We start from the raw sequence: 20,205 nt of genomic DNA on the forward strand, positions 1-20,205 counted from the left end.
CCTGCCTTCTCTCCATACCCCCGATCCCTTTAGCCACAAGGGCCACATCTAACTCCCTCTTAAATATAGCCAATGAACTGGCCTCAACTACCTTCTGTGGTAGAGAATTCCACAGATTCACCACTCTCTGTGTGAAAAAAAACTTTCTCATCTCGGTCCTAAAAGACTTCCCCCTTATCCTTAAGCTGTGACCCCTTGTTCTGGACTTCCCCAACATCGGGAACAATCTTCCCGCATCTAGCCTGCCCAACCCCTTAAGAATTTTGTACGTTTCTATAAGATCCCCCCTCAATCTTCTAAATTCCAGCGAGTACAAGCCGAGTCTATCCAGTCTTTCTTCATATGAAAGTCCTGCCATCCCAGGGATCAATCTGGTGAACCTTCTCTGTACTCCCTCTATGGCAAGAATGTCTTGCTTTGTGCTATGGTGGTGGGTATTGTTTTGCATTGTACATATTATTCTGGCACATAATTGATTCAATTTATTTTTGGATATAAAACAACAGTAACAGCCGTGTCCACACGCTGCGTTCCACTTACTGCACGAGCTGCCTGTGCTGTGGCCGCTGCTCTCCGCCCTGTCTCCGGGTCACCGCCATCGGTTCACACAGTGGGCTCGTCCGTGGGAAACTCCCCGGTAAATACTTCTGTGGAGGGCACGTTGTTAGACCATTACGTATAGGGAGGAACTACAGATGCTGCTTTAAACCGAAGATACACCGATCAGCCAAAACGTGATGACCTGACGAGCCAAAACATTATGCCCACCTGCCTAACACGCTGTTGGTCCTCCGTGTGCAGCCCCATACGCAGCAGGGTGCGATGCACTGTGTATTGTGACACATTCCTCCCGTCACCACCATTAACATTTTCTGTGACTTGCGCCACAGTCGACCTTCTGTCAGTTCGGACCAGACGGGATAGCCTTCGTTGCCCTCGCGCATCGATGAGCCTTGGGCGCCCAACATCCTGCCTGTCGCCGGTTTGTGGTTTGTCCCTCCTCGGACCACTGTCGGTCGGTCGGTACTCACCACTGCTGACCGGGAGCACCCCACAAGCCTTGCCGTTTCAGAGATGCTCTGACCCAGTCGTCTGGCCAGAACAATTTGGCCCTTGTCAAAGTTGCTCAGGTCTTTACTCCTCCCCATTTCTCCTGCATCCAACACGTCAACTTCAAGAACTGACTGTTCGCTTGCTGCCTAATATATCCCACCCCTTGACAGGTGCCATTGTAACAAGATAATCAATGTTATTCACTTCGCCTGTCTGTGGCCATAATGTTTTGGCTGATCGGTGTATGAGCATTTGGGTAGACAGGGACTGTCAGCATGGTTTTGTAACAAGATAATCAATGTGAATCACTTCGCCTGCCAGTGGTCATAATGTTTTGCTGCTGCAAGTAAGAAGTTCATTATTCTATCCGGGACGCTTGACAATAAAACACTCTTGACTCATGACAGTTCCAGAGGCAAAGTCCAATGTCCGCAATGGGGTAGAGGTGAATCGGACAGTACCCTGGCTTATGGAAGGGCCGTTGAGAAGCCTAATGACGGTGAGGAAGAAGCTGTTCCTGAGTCTGGTGGTGCGCGCTTTCAAGCTCCTGTACCTTCTGCAGGATGGCAGGACTTTCATATGAAGAAAGACTGGATAGACTCGGCTTGTACTCACTGGAATTTAGAAGATTGAGGGGGGATCTTATAGAAACGTACAAAATTCTTAAGGGGTTGGACAGGCTAGATGCAGGAAGATTGTTCCCGATGTTGGGGAAGTCCAGAACAAGGGGTCACAGTTTAAGGATTAGGGGGAAGTCTTTTAGGACCGGGATGAGAAAGTTTTTCTTCACACAGAGAGTGGTGAATCTGTGGAATTCTCTGCCACAGAAGGTAGTTGAGGCCAGTTCATTGGCTATATTTAAGAGGGAGTTAGATGTGGCCCTTGTGGCTAAAGGGATCAGGGGGTATGGAGAGAAGGCAGGTACGGGATACTAAGCTGGATGATCAGCCATGATCATATTGGATGGCGGTGCGTACAGGCTCGAAGGGCCGAATGGCCTACTCCTGCATCTACTTTCTATGTTTCTATGGGAGCGGGGAGGAGGAGGAACGACCGGGGGAGCGATCCACAGGAAGCGCTGTCTCAAGGAGGTGGCTAAATGGGACCTGTTGGTAGAAGATGCTCCATTTTGAAATGGAAGAGGGCGTTGTGAATGGCGAGGCCAGTGAAGCCTGGATTAACTACTCACCAAAGGCATGGCGGGAAGGATGCCCCCAGCATGGGGCAAAACACTGTTCAGAGACAGTTTATACTGGATGGCGTCTGCCAACTTGTTCACAATCCTTTCTTGTGCTGAGCTGGTAGGTTCCTGCTAGGGAAAGGCCACAAAGGGGAACCAATGTTAATATACCCCCTACATCCCCTCTCTCAATAGACAATAGACAACAGGTGCAGGAGGAGGCCATTGGGCCCTTCGAGCCAGCACCGCCATTCAATGTGATCATGGCTGATCATTCTCAATCAGTACCCCGTTCCTGCCTTCTCCCCATACCCCCTGACTCCGCTATCCTTAAGAGCTCTATCTAGCTCTCTCTTGAATTCATTCAGAGAATTGGCCTCCGCTGCCTTCTGAGGCAGAGAATTCCTCAGATTCACAACTCTCTGACTGAAAAAGTTTTTCCTCATCTCCGTTCTAAATGGCCGACCCCTTATTGTTAAACTGTGGCCCCTGGTTCTGGACTCCCCCAACATTGGGAACATGTTTCCTGCCTCTAACGTGTCCAACCCCTTAATAATCTTATACATTTCGATAAGATCCCCTCTCATCCTTCTAAATTCCAGTGTATACAAGTCTAGTCGCTCCAGTCTTTCAACATACGACAGTCCCGCCATTCCGGGAATTAACCTAGTAAACCTACGCTGCACACCCTCAATAGCAAGAATATCCTTCCTCAAATTTGGAGACCAAAACTGCACACAGTACTCCAGGTGCGGTCTCACTAGGGCCCTGTACAACTGCAGAAGGACCTCTTTGCTCCTATACTCAACTCCTCTTGTTATGAAGGCCAACATTCCATTGGCTTTCTTCACTGCCTGCTGTACCTGCATGCTTCCTTTCAGTGACTGATGCACTGACTGATAACCTCACACTTATCCACATTAAACTGCATCTACCATGCATCCGTCCACTCACACAACCTGTCCAAGTCACCCTGCAACCTCATAGCATCTTCCTCACAGTTCACACTACATATGACATTATGGGAACATTAGACCATTCGGCCCATCGAGTCTACTCCGACTCTAGACACAAAAAGCTGGAGTAACTCAGCGGGTCAGGCAGCATCTCTGGAGAGAAGGAATGGGTGACGTTTCGGGTCGAGACCCACCCGTGCCATTCAATCATGGCTGATCCATCCCTCCCTCCTAACCCCCTTCTCCTGCCTTCTCCCCGCAACCTCTGACAAGAGTCTGAAGATGGGTTTTGACCCGAAACGTCACCCATTCCTTCTCTCCAGAGATGCTGCCTGACCCGCTGAGTTACTCCAGCATTTAATGTCTATCTTCAATGTAAACCAGCATCTGCAGTTCCTTCACACACACTAATCAACAATCTATCCATCTCTGCCGTAAAAATATCCACTGACTTGTGGCCTCCACAGCCGTCTGTGGCAAAGAATCCCACAGATTCACCGCCCTCTGACTAAAGAAATTCCTCCTCATCTCCTTCCTAAAGGAACGTCCTTTAATTCTGAGGCTGTGCCCTCTGGTCCTAGACTCTCCCACTAGTGGAAACATCCTCTCCACATCCACTCTATCCAGGCCGCTCACTGTTCTTCTTCTCTCCCCCCACCCACCCTTGTCACTGTCAACAGGATCCCACCCTAGCCACATTATCACCCCTTTCCACAGAGACCATTCCTTCCGCTACTCTCTGGTCAACTCGTCCCTTCCCACCCAACCGCCCCCACCCCCCCTTCCCCAGGAACCTTCCGCTGCAACCGCAGAGATGCAACTCCTGTCCCTATACCTCCTCCCTCCACTCTGTCCAAGGACAGAGGTTTACTTGCACCTTCTATGACATCATCTACTATATCCGCTGTTCCAGATATGGACTTCTGTATATCGGCGACACCATGAGCTGGCTCGGCGATCATTCTGCTGAACACCTCCGCTCCGATCTCCTAGGCTAGGCAATCACCCGGTTGCCAAACACTTACCTCCCCTCCCATTCCCACACTGATCTTTCTGTCTTGGGCCTCCTCCACTGTCAGAGTCCAGTTCCATCTCCAGCAAATTCCAGTTCCTCCCCACCCGACACGGTTTGGGATCATCTCAATCCAAGACCGTAAGACATTTCAAAGAGTTCTGGAGGCAGCCCAGACCGTCACACAAACCAACCTCCCTCCCACCGATTCCATCTACACCTCACGCTGCCACGGCAAGGCCAGCAGCCCAGACCGTCACACAAACCAACCTCCCTCCCACCGACTCCATCTACACCTCACGCTGCCTCGGCAAGGCCAGCAGCTCAGACCGTCACACAAACCAACCTCCCTTCCACCGACTCCATCTACACCTCACGCTGCCTCGGCAAGACCAGCAGCATAATCAAGGACCAGTCTCACCCCGGTTACTCCCTCTTCTGTTTCCCTCTCCCCTGACACTCATTCTGAAGAAGGGTCTCGACCCGAAACATCACCTCTTCCTTTCCTCCAGAGATGCTGCCTGACCCGCTGAGTTAGAAACATAGAAAATAGGTGCAGGAGTAGGCCATTCGGCCCTTCGAGCCTGCACCGCCATTCAATATGATCATGGCTGATCGACCAACTCAGTATCCCGTACCTGCCTTCTCTCCATACCCCCTGATCCCTTTAGCCACAAGGGCCACATCTAACTCCCTCTTAAATATAGCCAATGAACTGGCCTCAACTACCTTCTGTGGCAGAGAATTCCACAGATTCACCACTCTCTGTGTGAAAAAAAACTTTCTCATCTCGGTCCTAAAAGACTTCCCCCTTATCCTTAAACTGTGACCCCTTGTTCTGGACTTCCCCAACATCGGGAACAATCTTCCTGCATCTAGCCTGTCCAACCCCTTAAGAATTTTGTAAATTTCTATAAGATCCCCCCTCAATCTTCTAAATTCCAGCGAGTACAAGCCGAGTCTATCCTGTCTTTCTTCATATGAAAGTCCTGCCATCCCAGGAATCAATCTGGTGAACCTTCTCTGTACTCCCTCTATGGCAAGAATGTCTTTCCTCAGATTAGGAGACCAAAACTGTACGCAATACTCCAGGTGTGGTCTCACCAATGCCCTGTACAACTGCAGTAGAACCTCCCTGCTCCTATAATCAAATCCTTTTGCTATGAATGCTAACATACCATTCGCTTTCTTCACTGCCTGCTGCACCTGCATGCCTACTCCAGCACTTTGTGTGTAAAGCGGCATCTGCAGTTCCTCCCTACATCACAATGGGGCCGTTATGGGATCCACCCTTCCTTGGTCATCTGTTGCTGGCCCCGCTTTGACCTGGCCTTTTCCTACCTCCAGTTCCCTCCCCTCTACTTTCGGTCTGAAGAAGGGTGCTGACCCTTGCAGGTAAAAATGTTCCCGAGGAGGAGTTGGAGCAGTCATGGGTAACTCAGCGGATCAGGCTGCCCGCCCGTGAGGCCGCCATTGGTGGAGCGGGAGCACATGGCCGCTGGCTGGGTGAGGTCACGTGGGGCGCGGGGCGGTGAAGTCACCTTGTCCTGTATTTGGGAGTGAGGAAGTTGGCAACCCTCATATGTGTATCGCAAAGATACTAGAGGAACAAGATAGACTACTCGACCCTAAAAACCGTAGTACGTCACGGCACCATTTTAGTAGGCAGAACCTTGCAGAAACATTTTAAAAGAAAAATAACAAAAATCTGTGAATTAATAGATGAGATATATTCTGCATTTTAGACAATAGACAATAGGTGCAGGAGGAGGCCATGCGGCCCTTCGAGCCAGCACCACCATTCAAAGTGATCATGGCTGATCATTCTCAATCAGTACCCCGTTCCTGCCTTCTCCCCATACCTCCTGACTCCGCTATCCTTAAGAGCTCTATCCAGCTCTCTCTTGAATGCTTTCAGAGAACTGGCCTCCACTGCCTTCTGAGGCAGAGAATTCCACAGATTTACAACTCTCTGACTGAAAAGTTTTTCCTCATCTCCGTTCTAAATGGCCGACCCCTTATTCTTAAACTGTGGCCACTGGTTCTGGACTCCCCCAACATTGGGAACATGTTTCCTGCCTCTAACTTGTCCAACCCCTTAATAATCTTATACGTTTCGATAAGATCCCCTCTCGTCCTTCTAAATTCCAGTGTATACAAAGCCTAGTTGCTCCAGTCTTTCAACATACGACAGTCCCGCCATTCCGGGAATTAACCTAGTAAACCTACGCTGTTTCAATAAGATCCCCTCTCATCCTTCTAAATTCCAGTATAAACAAGCCTAGTCGCTCCAGTCTTTCAACATATGACAGTCCCGCCATTCCGGGAATTAAACTAGGGAACCTACGCTGTTTCAATAAGATCCCCTCTCATCCTTCTAATGGTATCCATCATTTTCATCCATCCATCATTTAAAAATCCATCATTTTAATGGTATCATCACACATACTGTCCCCCAAAACACTGATTACACTGCGAGAGGCATAACGGACGGCGGGTTTTGCTTACTAAATTGGCTCCTTTGCGTGCTACACTTCAGTACAGGCGATTTCAATGGAGTGGTCCATCTTGTTCCTCTAGTATCTTTGGTGTATATCTTTGGTGGAGGTACCTGTGACTTGGCCAGAGCAGCTAAAGCCAGCTTGTAGCAGAGGGTGGCCTTCTCAGGGTCTCCCAGGCGGAACCTCGCTGCCCCCAAGCCTTCGCAAGCCTGCCACTGTCCGTGAAAATCATCTGCACTTGGAACAAGGGGGAAGAGGGAAACAATCAATGATTAGAAGAGGAAGAAGGGTCCAGACCCGAAACGTCACCTATTCCCAATGCAGGGAAAAAGTTCCCTGTGTTGGGGGAGTCCAGAACCAGGGGTCAGTCACAGTTTAAGAATAAGGGGTCGGCCATTTTGGACTGAGATGAGGAAAAACTTTTTCACCCAGAGAGTTGTGAATCTGTGGGATTCTCTGCCACAGAAGGCAGTGGAGGCCGATTCACTGGATGTTTTCAAGAGAGAGTTAGATTTAGCTCTTGGGGCTAACGGAATCAAGGGGTATGGGGAGAAAGCAGGAACGGGGTACTGATTGAGGATGATCAGCCATGATCATATTGAATGGCGGTGCTGGCTCGAAGGGCTGAATGGCCTACTACTGCACCTACTAGGGACAAGTTTTCCATTTACCAAGCCAATTAACCTACAAACCTGCACGTCTTTGGAGAATGATTCAATGATACTTTATTGTCACAGGTACCTTTGGTACAGTGAAACATTTTGTTTTACAGACAGCCCGGTAAAATCATACAGCACGTGGCAGCAGGCAGCCGAGTCCCCCTTCATTCTCGGTGACCCCCTGCTGGGTCCCCCCTTTGGTTGATGTTACCTTCCCCCCTCCCCCCCCTTGCTGGGTCCCCACTTCATTCTCTCCACCCCCCGTGCCAGTTCCCCCACCCTTTGTTCTCTGCGACCCCTCATTGCTTCCCCTGATGGGTCCCCTCTTTGTTCACGGCCCCCCCTCCCCCCCTCCTTCCGGGTGATGGGATTAAAAGTACCATTAGCAAATTTGCAGATGACACAAAGCTGGGTGGCAGTGTGAGCTGTGAGGAAGATGCTATGAGGTTGCAGGGTGACTTGGACAGGTCGTGTGAGTGGGCGGATGCATGGCAGATGCAGTTTAATGCGGATAAGTGTGAGGTTATCCACTTTGGTGGTAAGAATAGGAAGGCAGAGTATTATCTGAATGGTGTCAAGTTAGGAAAAGGGGACGTACAACTAGATCTGGGTGTCCTAGTGCATCAGTCACAGAAAGGAAGCATGCAGGTACAGCAGGCAGTGAAGAAAGCCAATGGAATGTTGGCCTTCATAACAAGAGGAGTTGAGTATAAGAGCAAAGAGGTCCTTCTGCAGTTGTACAGGGCCCTAGTGAGACCGCACCTGGAGTACTGTGTGCAGTTTTGGTTTCCAAATTTGAGGAAGGATATTCTTGCTATTGAGGGCGTGCAGCGTAGGTTTACTAGGTTAATTCCCGGAATTGCGGGACTGTCGTATGTTGAAGGACTGGAGCGACTAGGCTTGTATACACTGGAATTGTGATCATGGCTAATCATCCACAATCAGTACCCCGTGCCTGCCTTCTCCCCATATCCCTTGATTCCGCTAGCCCCTGGAGCTCTATCTAACTCTCTTTTAAATCTATCCAGTGAATTGGTCTCCACTGCCCTCTGTGGCAGAGAATTCCACAAATTCACAACTCTCTGGGTGAAAAAGGTTTCTTCTCACCTCAGTTTTAGAAGGATGATAGGGGATCTTATTGAAACATATAAGATTATTAAGGGATTGGACACGTTAGAGGCAGGAAACATGTTCCCAATGTTGGGGGAATCCAGAACCAGGGGCCACACAGTTTAAGAGCAAAGGTTCGGCCATTTAGAACGGAGATGAGGAAAAACTTTTTCAGTCAGAGAGTTGTAAATCTGTGGAATTCTCTGCCTCAGAAGGCAGTGGAGGCCAATTCTCTGAATGCATTCAAGAGAGAGCTAGATAGAGCTCTTAAGGATAGCGGAGTCAGGGGGTATGGGTAGAAGGCAGGAACGGGGTACTGATTGAGAATGATCAGCCATGATCACATTGAATGGCGGTGCTGGCTCGAAGGGGCGAATTGGCCTCTTCCTGCACCTGTTGCCTATTGTCTAAATGGCCTCCCCTTTATTCTAAGACTGTGTGGCCCCTGGTTCTGGACTTGCCCAACATTGGGAAGGTTTTTCCTGCATCTGTCGTTCCAATCTGATTCTCAGTGGCTTCACCCCTGCCCTCTAATTCCCCCCCCCCCCTCCTCAGCAGCAGCAGCAGCAGAGATGCAGCAACACCCCTCCCTCGGGTCGCCCACTGTCCCGTATTAGCCGTGACAATAGACAATAGACAACAGGTGCAGGAGGAGGCCATTCGGCCCTTTGAGCCTGTACGCACCGCCATTCAATGTGATCATGGCTGATCATTCTCAATCAGTACCCCGTTCCTGCCTTCTCCCCGTACCCCATTTCGGGTCGAGACCCTTCTTCAGACTGATGTCAGGGAAGGGGGCGGGACGAAGATAGGATGTAGTCGGAGACAGGAAGACAGAGGGAGAACTGGGAAGGGGGAGGGGTGGGGAAACGAGAGGGACAGAGGAACTATCTGAAGTTGGAGAAGTCAATGTTCATACCGTTGGGCTGCAAGCTGCCCAAGCGAAATATGAGGTGCTGTTCCTCCAATTTGCGTTGGACCTCACTATGACAATGGAGGAGGCCCATGACAGAAAGGTCAGACTGGGAGTGGGAGGGGGAGTTGAAGTGTTGAGCCACCGGGAGATCAGGTTGGTTAAGGCGGACTGAGCGAAAGCTAAGGTGACATCCCGTATTTTGGGCTAAATTAGTTTGTCCCGTATTAGTCGGTTTTCCCAGCTTCCTTTCTCCCAAGTGCGGGACAAAGAGCGACGTCGCCGCCCCGCGCCCCACGTGACCTCACCCAGCCAGCGGCCACGTGCTCCCGCTCCACCAATGGCGGCCGCCATTGGTGGAGCGGGAGCGCGTGGCCGCTGTCTGGGCGAGGTCACGTGGGGCGCGGGGCGGTGACGTCGCCCTTTGTCCCGTATTTGGGAGCGAGGAAGTTGGCAACCTTGCCGCATCCTCACCGGTGTCTTTGAAAGCCTGCCGCGCGTGCAGGTAGCCCTCCGCTGCCTCTTCGTGGTCGCCCAGCTGACTGTAGGCGTAGGCCAAGTTGCAGAAACACTGCCCCTGGGCATTCCTGTTTCCAAGGGAACCTGGGGGGGAGACGAGGGACATCCCGTTATTGTAGAGCTGGAGACACAGGCCCTTCGGCCCCCTTCACCTGCGTGGGTTTTCTACGGGATCTCCAGCATTCCTCCCACCCTCGAAAGATGTACAGCTTTGTAGTTTGGTTTAGCTTAGTTTAGAGATGTAGCACGGAAACAGGCTCTTCGGCCCACCGAGTCAATAGACAATAGACAATTGGTGCAGGAAGAGGCCATTCGGCCCTTCGAGCTTGTACGCACGCCATTCAATGTGTTCATGGCTGATCATTCTCAATCAGTACCCCGTTCCTGCCTTCTCCCCATACCCCCTGACTCCGCTATCCTTAAGAGCTCTATCTAGCTCTCTCTTGAATGCATTCAGAGAATTGGCCTCCACTGCCTTCTGAGGCAGAGAATTCCACAGATTCACAACTCTCTCACTGAAAAGGTTTTTCCTCATCTCAGTTCTAAATGGCCTACCCCTTATTCTTAAACTGTGTGGCCCCTTGTTCTGGACTCCCTCAACATTGGGAACATGTTTCCTGCCTCTAACGTGTCCATCCCCTTAATAATCTTATATGTTTCGATAAGACCCCCTCTCATCCTTCTAAATTCCAGTGTATACAAGCCTAGTCGCTCCAGTCTTTCAACATATGTGACAGTCCCGCCATTCCGGGAATTAACCTAGTAAACCTACGCTGCACGCCCTCAATAGCAAGAATATCCTTCCTCAAATTTGGAGACCAAACCTGCACACAGTACTCCAGGTGCGGTCTCACTAGGGCCCTGTACAACTGCACACAGTACTCCAGGTGCGGTCTCACTAGGGCCCGGTACAACTGCACACAGTACTCCAGGTGCGGTCTCACTAGGGCCCTGTACAACTGCACACAGTACTCCAGGTGCGGTCTCACTAGGGCCCTGTACAACTGCAGTCCGCGCTGAACAGCACTGCCCCACACACACTCTGTCTACAGCACCATGTACAACACATCTCCCTTTGTCTTGTGCAGCGCCACCTGCTGCACAGGAGGAGCAACGGGTCCTCCCACCCCACACAGTCCATCAAACATGACAACTTAGACAATAGACAATAGGTGCAGGAGGAGGCCATTCGGCCCTTCGAGCCTGTACGCACCACCATTCAATGTGATCATGGCCGATCATTCTCAATCAATACCCCGTTCCTGCCTTCTCCCCATACCCCCTGACTCTAAACCCGCTCCCACTGACCGCCCCAGGACCCGCCAGCCTGGGGGGAGGGGGGTGAGCTTCATGGCGGGGTGGAGGGGGCTCCTCACCGTGTAGGCCCGCGGCCCTCTGGTGGAAGTCCAGGGCCCTGCTGAAGTCCCCGGTGGTGTTGTGGACGGCCCCGAGGTTCTGCAGGATGACGGCCTCTTTCCTCCGCTCGGTGCAGTCCCGCCGGCAGTAGGGGAGGGCCTGCTCGAAGCACTCGGCTGCCAGCGAGAAGATCTTCAGCTGAGAGTAGCTCAGCCCGATGTCGTTGTAGAGTTTCCCTTGAAGCAGCGAGAGCAGCAAAGTGAAAACAGTCTCTTAAGCTAAGTTTATCGTCCACACTCATAAGTGCCAGGACCAGAATGAGGCCATTCAGCCCATCAAGTCTACTCCGCCATTCAATCACGGCTGACTTGGATGAAGGGAGTAAAAGTACCATTAGCAAATTTGCAGATGATACAAAGCTGGGTGGCAGTGTGAACTGTGAGGAAGATGCTATGAGGTTGCAGGGTGACTTGGACAGGTTGTGTGAGTGGGCGGATCCATGGCAGATGCAGTTTAATGTGGATAAGTGTGAGGTTATCCACTTTGGTGGTAAGAATAGGAAGGCAGAGTATTATCTGAATGGTGTCAAGTTAGGAAAAGGGGACGTACAACGAGATCTGGGTGTCCTAGTGCATCAGTCACTGAAAGGAAGCATGCAGGTACAGCAGGCAGTGAAGAAAGCCAATGGAATGTTGGCCTTCATAACAAGAGGAGTTGAGTATAGGAGCAAAGAGGTCCTTCTGCAGTTGTACAGGGCCCTAGTGAGACCGCACCTGGAGTACTGTGTGCAGTTTTGGTCTCCAAATTTGAGGAATGATATTCTTGCTATTGAGGGTGTGCAGCGTAGGTTTACTAGGTTAATTCCTGGAATGGCGGGACTGTCATATTTTGAAAGACTGGAGCGACTAGGCTTGTATACACTGGAATTTAAAAGGATGAGAGGGGATCTTATCGAAACGTATAAGATTATTAAGGGGTTCGACATGTTAGAGGCAGGAAACATGTTCCCAATGTTGGGGGAGTCCAGAACCAGGGGCCACACAGTTTAAGAATAAGGGGTCGGCCATTTAGAACGGAGATGAGGAAAAACTTTTTCAGTCAGAGAATTGTGAATCTGTGGAATTCTCTGCCTCAGAAGGCAGTGGAGGCCAATTCTCTGAATGCATTCAAGAGAGAGCTAGATAGAGCTCTTAAGGATAGCGGAGTCAGGGGGTATGGGGAGAAGGCAGGAACGGGGTACTGATTGAGAATGATCAGCCGTGATCACATTGAATGGTGGTGCGTACAGGCTCGAAGGGCCGAATGGCCTCCTCCTGCACCTATTGTCTATTGTCTATGCATGTTTCCCTCTCAACCATATTCTCCTGCCTTCTCCCCATAACCCCTGACACCCGCACTAATCAAAATTTAGTTTTGAGATACATTATAGAGTCCACGCCAACCAACGATTCCCCACCTTAGTCGTCGTACTAGTTTCACTGTCGTCCAGTTCAGTTTCACCGTCTGCATAACGTGTTATCATCTACCCACAGCCAACAGACCATTTAGATTGATAGAGTGTGGAAACAGGTCCTTCGGCCCAACTCGCGAACAATGTCCCAGCGACCCTAGGAAGGCACAGACACACACAGAAGGCACACATACACACAGAGACACACCCACATAGACAGACAGACACACACACAGACAGAGAGACAGACGCAGAGCCACACTCACACGCACACACCCACACACACCCACACACACAGACAGACACAAACACACACAGACACACACACACACACAGACACACACACACACACAGACAGAGAAAGAGACACACAGCCACACTCACACACACCCACCCACACACACACACACACACACACACACACACACACACACAGACAGACCCAAACACACAGACAGACCCAAACACACACACACAGACAGAGAAAGAGACACACAGCCACACTCACACACACCCACCCACACACACACACAGACAGACCCAAACACACACACACACACACACACACACACACACAGAGACACACAGCCACACTCACACACACACACCCACCCACACACACACACACACACACACACACAGACAGACCCAAACACACACACATACACCAGGGAGTGGTGAGTTGCTCACCGAGCAGGGCCTTGTTGTGGATGTTGCCACAGACAGTGCGGCACTCGTTCAGCACCTCTGTCACCTGGGTGGCGGTGAAGTGCCGGCACTGGAGCATATGTGCGGCCGCCTGGTTCAGGGCGACGGCGGCCATGTCGGGTCCTCCTCCTTGGCGGTAGAGGTGTCCGGCCCTGAGGAAGCAGCGGGCAGCCTGGGCCTCGTCGCCAGCCCGGGCCCGGCAGCCGGCCAGCTTCATGCAGGTGTCCGCCTCGCCCTGCGGCTGCCGGGCCCGGTAGTGGGCCAGGGCTTGCTGGTAATGCTCGGCAGCCCTCTCCAGGTCCCCCAGCCCTTCCTGGGCCATGCCCAGGTTGAAGTACAGGTCGCCCTGCCTCTCGTCGCCCTCGGCCGGCTGAGACCTCAGCAGGAAGTCCAGGCCCTTGGCGGGCCTGCCCGAGGCCACGTAGGCCGCCCCCAGGTTGAAGGCGCACGCCCTCTGCACGCTCTGCTCCTCGACGTTCAGCGACATCAGGAAGGCCTTCTTGAAGGAGCCCAGCGCCTCTTCGGCACGCTCCTGGGCCAGGGCCAGGCTTCCGGCCTGGGTCAGGCCCTCAATCTCAGCCTGGGCCTCCTGGCGCTTCTCGTCGCCCTGGCTGGCGATCGGCCGCTTCTTTCTCTTCTCCTTCTTCTGCTTCATCGTTATCATCCCATTGCCTTCGGGCTGGGCCGAGCCAGAGCACGGCGGGGGCTCCAGGTCGGAAGCCATGATCTCCGGGCCTGCTCCTGTTGGGAGTGAACGGGACAAAAAGGAATAGGTATAGGAATAGGTATGTTTCGGGTCATAGAAACACAGAAAGAAAAATAGGTGCAGGAGTAGGCCATTCGAGCCAGCACCGAATGCACCCATATAGACAGACAGACACACACACTGACAGACAGAGAGACAGACGCACAGCCACACTCACACACACACGCACGCACCCACACAAACACACACACACACACACACACACACAAACTCACACACACACACACACACACACACACACACACACACGCACACATAAACACCCACACACACACACGCACGCACCCGCAGCCGCACCCACACGCACATGCACCCACACACACACACACACACAGACAGACCCAATGGCTGATCATCCAAAATCAGTCTGAAGAAGGGTCTCGGCCCAAAATGTCACCCATTCCTTCTCTCCTGAGATGCTGCCTGACCTGGTGAGTTACTCCAGCATTTTGTGAATAAATATCCAAAATCAGTAGGCAGACACAAAATGCTGGAGTAACTCAGCAGGTCAGGCAGCATCTCGGGAGAGAAGGAATAGGCGACGTTTCGGGTCGAGACCCTTCTTCAGTCTGAAGCAGGGACTCGACCCGAAGCATCGCTCATTCCTTCTCTCCCGAGATGCTGCCTGACCCGCTGAGTTACTCCAGCATTTTGTGTCTACCTTCGATTTATACCAGCAAATGCAGTTTTTTTCCTACACATTCAAAATCAGTACCCCGTTCCTGCTTTTTCCCCAGATCCCTTGATTCCTTTAGCCCTCAGAGCTAAATCTAAGTCAAGACCCTTCATCAGGCCTACCAGTTCAACCAATTCCTCCTTTTGGTGTAAACCAGCATCTTTGCAGTTCCATCCTACACATTTAGTTTAGTGAGGAGATAGCCCTCAAACAAGGACATAAGATCAGAAGTAATAGGAGCAGAATTCGGCCCATCAAGTCTCCTCCGCCATTCAATCGTGGCTGATCTATCTCTCCCTCCTAACCCCATTCTCCTGCCTTCTCCCCATAACCCCTGAAACCCGTACTAGTCAATCTCAATACATCCATTGACTTGGTCTCCACAGCCGTCTGTGGCAAAGAATCCCACAGATTCACCACCCTCTGGCTAAAGAAATTCCTCCTCATCTCCATTCTGAAGGTGCGTACTTTAATTCTGAGGCTATAGCCTCTGGTTCTAGACTCTCCCACTAGTGGAAACATCCTCTCCACATCCACTCTATCCAGCAGGACTTTCACTATTTGGTATGTTTCCATGAAGTCCCCCATCATCCTTCTAATTGAGAAGGATGAGAGCGGATCTTATAGAAAGATCTAAAATTCTTAGAGGATTGGACAGGGTAGATGCAAGAAAAATGTTCCCGATGTTGGGGGAGTCCAGAACCAGGGGTCACAGTTTAAAAATAAGTGGTAGGCTATTTAGGACTGAGATGAGGAAAAACCTTTTTACCCAGAGAGTTGTGAATCTGTAGAATTCTCTGCCACAGAAGGCAGTGGAGGCCAATTGACTGGGTGTTTTCAAGGGAGAGTTAGATTTAGCTCTTCGGGCTAAGGGATATGGGGAAAAAGCCTGAAGGGGTTACTGATTGTGGATCAGCCATGATCACAATGAATGGCGGTGCTGGCTCGAAGGGCCAAATAGCCTCTTCCTGCACCTATTTTCCATGTTTCTATGTTTCTATGTAAATTAGAGGAGGTTAACTTTTGCAGAACTTTTATGAAATGGCACTTAGAGTAGAACACATAGTCCGATCTTCAGAAAGGACAGATATTATCTGAGCGCCGTCTGTACGGAGTTTGTACGTTCTACCCGTGACCTGCGTGGGTTTTCTCCGTGATCTTCGGTTTCCTCCCACACTCCAAAGACGTGCAGGTTTGTAGGTTAATTGGCTTGGTAAATGTAAAAATTATCCCCAGTGGGTGTTAGTGTGCGGGGATCGCTGGGCGGCGCGGACACGGTGGGCCGAAGGCCCTGTTTCCGCGCTGTATCTCTGAACTAAACTAACATCACAGGGGGCAGGCAGTGTTCACACCTACCCCTCGTCCGCTGCCTGTGTCTGTCTCAGCCGGAGGGTCTCGTAGAAGTGGTCGCCTGTGGAGGACGGAAGGATTAGAATTTAGTTTAGATTAGTTTATTGCCACGTATACAGTGAAAAACTTGTCCCTAGTGTGTGTAGGATAGTGTTAATGTGCGGGGATTGCTGGGCGGCACGGACTTGGTGGGCCGAAGGGCCTGTTTCCGCGCTGTATCTCTAAATCTAAATAAAATCACAATGAATGGCGGTGCTGGATCGAAGGGCCAAATGGCCTCCTCCTGCACCTATTTTCCATATTTCTATGTAAATTAGAGGAGGTTAACTTTTGCAGAACTTTTATGAAATGGCACTTAGAGTAGTAGACACAGTCCGATCTTCAGAAAGGACAGATATTATCTGGAAATCAGAATTGAAAAGTGACAGGTTATCAGCAATGTCCTCTGTTGTGGCATCACTGGTTTAGGTGCATTATTGCCACATGACTGAGGTACAGTTTATCAGAGAAAGTTGAAATGTATCCTAACTTGCAGTTTTGTTTAGCTTAGTTTATTATTGTCACCTGTCTATCGAGGTAGAGTGAAAAACCTTTTTGTGGCGTGCTATCTTGTGAAGAGCTTTCCTTTGCATGCAATCTAATCAAATCACGTAAGCCAACACATGAATACAATTAAGCCAAACTCAAGTACAAAAAGTAGAGTGAAGAAAAAATATAGAGTGCAGAATATAGTTCTCAGCATTGTAGAAAGGAGATTTAATAAGGTAGGTCACTTGCATAGGAGACCCTTCACAAGCACCAGAAGGCAAAGACTTGCCACGTTCTGGTGCTATCTTGGCAATGTTTATTTTAGACGATAGACAATAGGTGCAGGAGGAGGCCATTCGGCCCTTCGAGCCAGCACCGCCATTCAATGTGATCATGGCTGATCATTCTCAATCAATACCCCGTTCCTGCCTTCTCCCCATACCCCCTGACTCCGCTATCCTTAAGAGCTCTATCTAGCTCTCTCTTGAATGCATTCAGAGAATTGGCCTCCACTGCCTTCTGAGGCAGAGAATTCCACAGATTTACAACTCTCTGACTGAAAAACGTTTTTCCTCATTTCCGTTCTAAATGGCCTACCCCTTATTCTTAAACTGTGGCCCCTTGTTCTGGACTCCCCCACCATTGGGAATATGTTTCCTGCCTCTAACGTGTCCAACCCCTTAATAATCTTATACGTTTCGATAAGATCTCCTTTCATTCTTCTAAATTCCAGTGTATACCAGCCTAGTCAATCCAGTCTTTCGACATACGACAGTCCCGCCATTCCGGGAATTAACCTAATTAACCTATGCTGCACGCCCTCAATAGCAAGAATATCCTTCCTCAAATTTGGAGACCAAAATTTAGTGTAGTTCGGCCTATCAAGTCCGTGCCGATCAGCGATCCCCAGCATACTACCCTGCACACACTAGCGACAATTTTATAATTATACCAAGCCAATTAGCCTACAAACCTGTACGTCTTTAGAGTGTGGGAGGAAACCGGAGGTCCCAGAGAAAACCCACGCAGGTCACGGGGAGAACGTACAAACTCCGTACAGACGGCATCCGTAGTCGGGATCGAACCCGGGTCTCCGGCGCTGTAAGCGCTGTAAGGCAGCAACTCTACCACTGCGCCACCTTACGTATGGCTTTGGAGTGGGGCAGGAAACCGAAAATCTCGGAGAAAACCTACGCAGGTCACGGGAGAATATACAAACTCCATACAGACAATACCCGTAGTTAGTACAACAAATCATCCTCCAACATTTCCGTCACCTACAACGGGACCCCACTACTGGCCACATCTTCCCATCCCCTCCCCTTTCTGCGTTCCGCAGAGACCGTTCCCTCCGAAACTCCCTGATCCACTCGTCCCTTCCTGCGGCACAGTGGCGCAGCAGTAGAGTTGCTGCCTTACAGCGAATGTAGCGCCGGAGACTCAGGTTCGATCCTGACTACGGGCGCCGTCTGTACGGAGTTTGTACGTTCTCCCTGTGACCTGCGTAGGTTTTCTCCGAGATCTTCGGTTTCCTCCCACACTCCAAAGACGTACAGGTATGTAGGTTAATTGGCTCGGCAAATGTAAAAATTCCCCCTAGGGTGTGTAGGATAGTGTTAATGTGCAGGGATCGCTGGGCGGTGCGGACCCGGTGGGCCGAAGGGCCTGTTTCCGCGCTGTATCTCTAAATCTAAAAAAATCAAACCATCCCATCCCCGGGCACTTTCCCCAGCAACCGCAGGAGATGCAACACCTGTCCCTTTACCTCCCCCCACAACTCCATCCAAGGATCCAAACAGTCTTTCCAGGTGAGACAGAGGTTCACCTGCACCTCCTCCAACCTCATCTATTGTATCCGCTGCTCTAGATGTCAACTTCTTTACATCGGCGAAACCAAACGCAGGCTTGGCGATCGTTTCGCTCAACACCTTCGCTCAGTCCGCCATAACCAACCTGATCTCCTGGTGGCTGAGCACTTCAACTCCCCCTCCCACTTCCAGTCTGACCTTTCTGTCATGGGCCTCCTCCAGTGCCATAGTGAGGCCCACCGGAAATTGGAGGAACATCACCTCATATTTCGCCTGGGCAGCTTGCAGCCCAGTGGTATGAACATTGACTTCTCCAACTTTAGATAGTTCCTCTGTCCCTCTCTTCCCCTCCCCCTTCCCATCCCCCATTCCCACTCCCTCTCCCCCCTCCCCTCCCCTTCCCCTCCCCCCCACTCCATCCCCCTTATCCTCCCTTCTCCACCCTCCTTCCCTCCCCCCTCCCTCTACCACCCTCCACCCCTCCATAGGAGATAGATTTAAACTTTAAAATGTGAATAACTTTAAATATATAACACCGATTTCAATGAAACCTCTTCCACTAGCATCAAAGGGACGACAGTGAGTAAGGTGGGCCTAAAATTGTCGCTCTATCGTGTACTGTTTTGGCTGTAGTTCAGGAACAAACAAACAAACAAACAAGAGTTTTAGTATGTAGAAGATTTTAAAGACATTTGTGCAGGAGGGAGCTGCACATGCTGGTTTACACCAACGGTAGACACAAAATGCTGGAGTAACTCATCGGTTCAGGCGGCATCTCTGGAAAAATGAATGGATGATGTTTTGGGACGAGACCCTTCTTCAGACTCAGAAATTGCAGAGGGGAAACAGCGAGAGAGGGTGTTGCAGGACTCCCGTTGGAGAGAGGAGCAGAACATCTTCAAAGTAGGCACACCTTGAAGAGATTTGGCAGTGGAGTAACAAAATGTGTAGGAAGTACTGGTGCTAGTTTACACTGAATATAGACACAAAATGCTGGAGAAACTCAGTGGTTCAGGCAGCATCTATGGAGAAAAGCAATGGGTGACGTTTCAGGTTGAGACCCTTCCTCAGACTGGAATAAAAAGACATTTTGACAGGTTCATGGATAGGAAAGATTTAGAGGAATATAGACCAAGTGGACCCGTTGGGCCCAAACCTCTCCTGCATTGGTGCAGCACCCTCTCCTCCCCCCCTCCCCTCTCCCCTCTCCCCCCTCCCCCCCTCCCCTCCTCCCCCCTCCCCTCCCTTCCCTTCCCCACTAAACCTTTCCTATCCGTGTACCTATCCATGCACTCATACGTTCAGACGTTCTCGGAGCAGAATTAGGCCATATTCCGCCATTCAATCATGGGTGATATATCTTTCCCTCCCAACCCCATTCTCCTGCCTTCTCCCCATAACCCCTGACAACCGTACTAATTAACCTTACCACTCATCCCCATTATCTGCCTAATTCCACACTGGTGCTGGTGGGAAGCTTGCTGTGAAAACTGCCAGTTATTGCAAATAACGAGCATGTTTCACTGAAGACAGATAGTAAATGCTGGAGTAACTCAGCAGGACAGGCAGCATCTCTGGATAGAAGGAATGGGCGACGTTTCGGGTCGAGACCCTTCTTCTCCCCCAGCATTTTGTGTCTATCTTGGGTTTAAACCAGCAT

At 50.7% G+C, this 20,205-nt stretch overlaps 1 protein-coding gene across 1 annotated transcript; it reads right to left on the bottom strand.

Annotated features, from left to right (window-relative positions):
- Positions 1–536: 536 nt before the first annotated feature.
- ttc24 (tetratricopeptide repeat domain 24) lies at positions 537–14,141 on the bottom strand. Its single transcript, XM_078431990.1, has 6 exons — positions 13,400–14,141; positions 11,280–11,495; positions 9,859–9,987; positions 6,813–6,934; positions 2,243–2,362; positions 537–647 (listed from the first exon to the last, which is right to left on the bottom strand). Exons 1-6 carry the CDS (start codon positions 14,139–14,141, stop codon positions 537–539), a joined length of 1,440 nt encoding a protein of 479 aa, XP_078288116.1.
- Positions 14,142–20,205: the final 6,064 nt, after the last annotated feature.

The sequence above is a fragment of the Rhinoraja longicauda genome, chromosome 44 (assembly GCF_053455715.1).
Source record: "Rhinoraja longicauda isolate Sanriku21f chromosome 44, sRhiLon1.1, whole genome shotgun sequence".
In the NCBI taxonomy this organism is placed as follows: Eukaryota; Metazoa; Chordata; class Chondrichthyes; order Rajiformes; family Arhynchobatidae; genus Rhinoraja; species Rhinoraja longicauda.

Coding starts and splice junctions, on each gene's coding strand:
- ttc24 (XM_078431990.1), bottom strand. CDS start 14,141: ATGGCTTCCGACCTGGAGCCCCCGCCGTGCTCTGGCTCGGCCCAGCCC. Junction 11,496..13,399: donor CCACAACAAGGCCCTGCTCG/GTGAGCAACTCA, acceptor CGCTGCTTCAAG/GGAAACTCTACAACGACATC. Junction 2,363..6,812: donor CTGCTCTGGCCAAGTCACAG/GTACCTCCACCA, acceptor TTTCCCTAGCAG/GAACCTACCAGCTCAGCACA.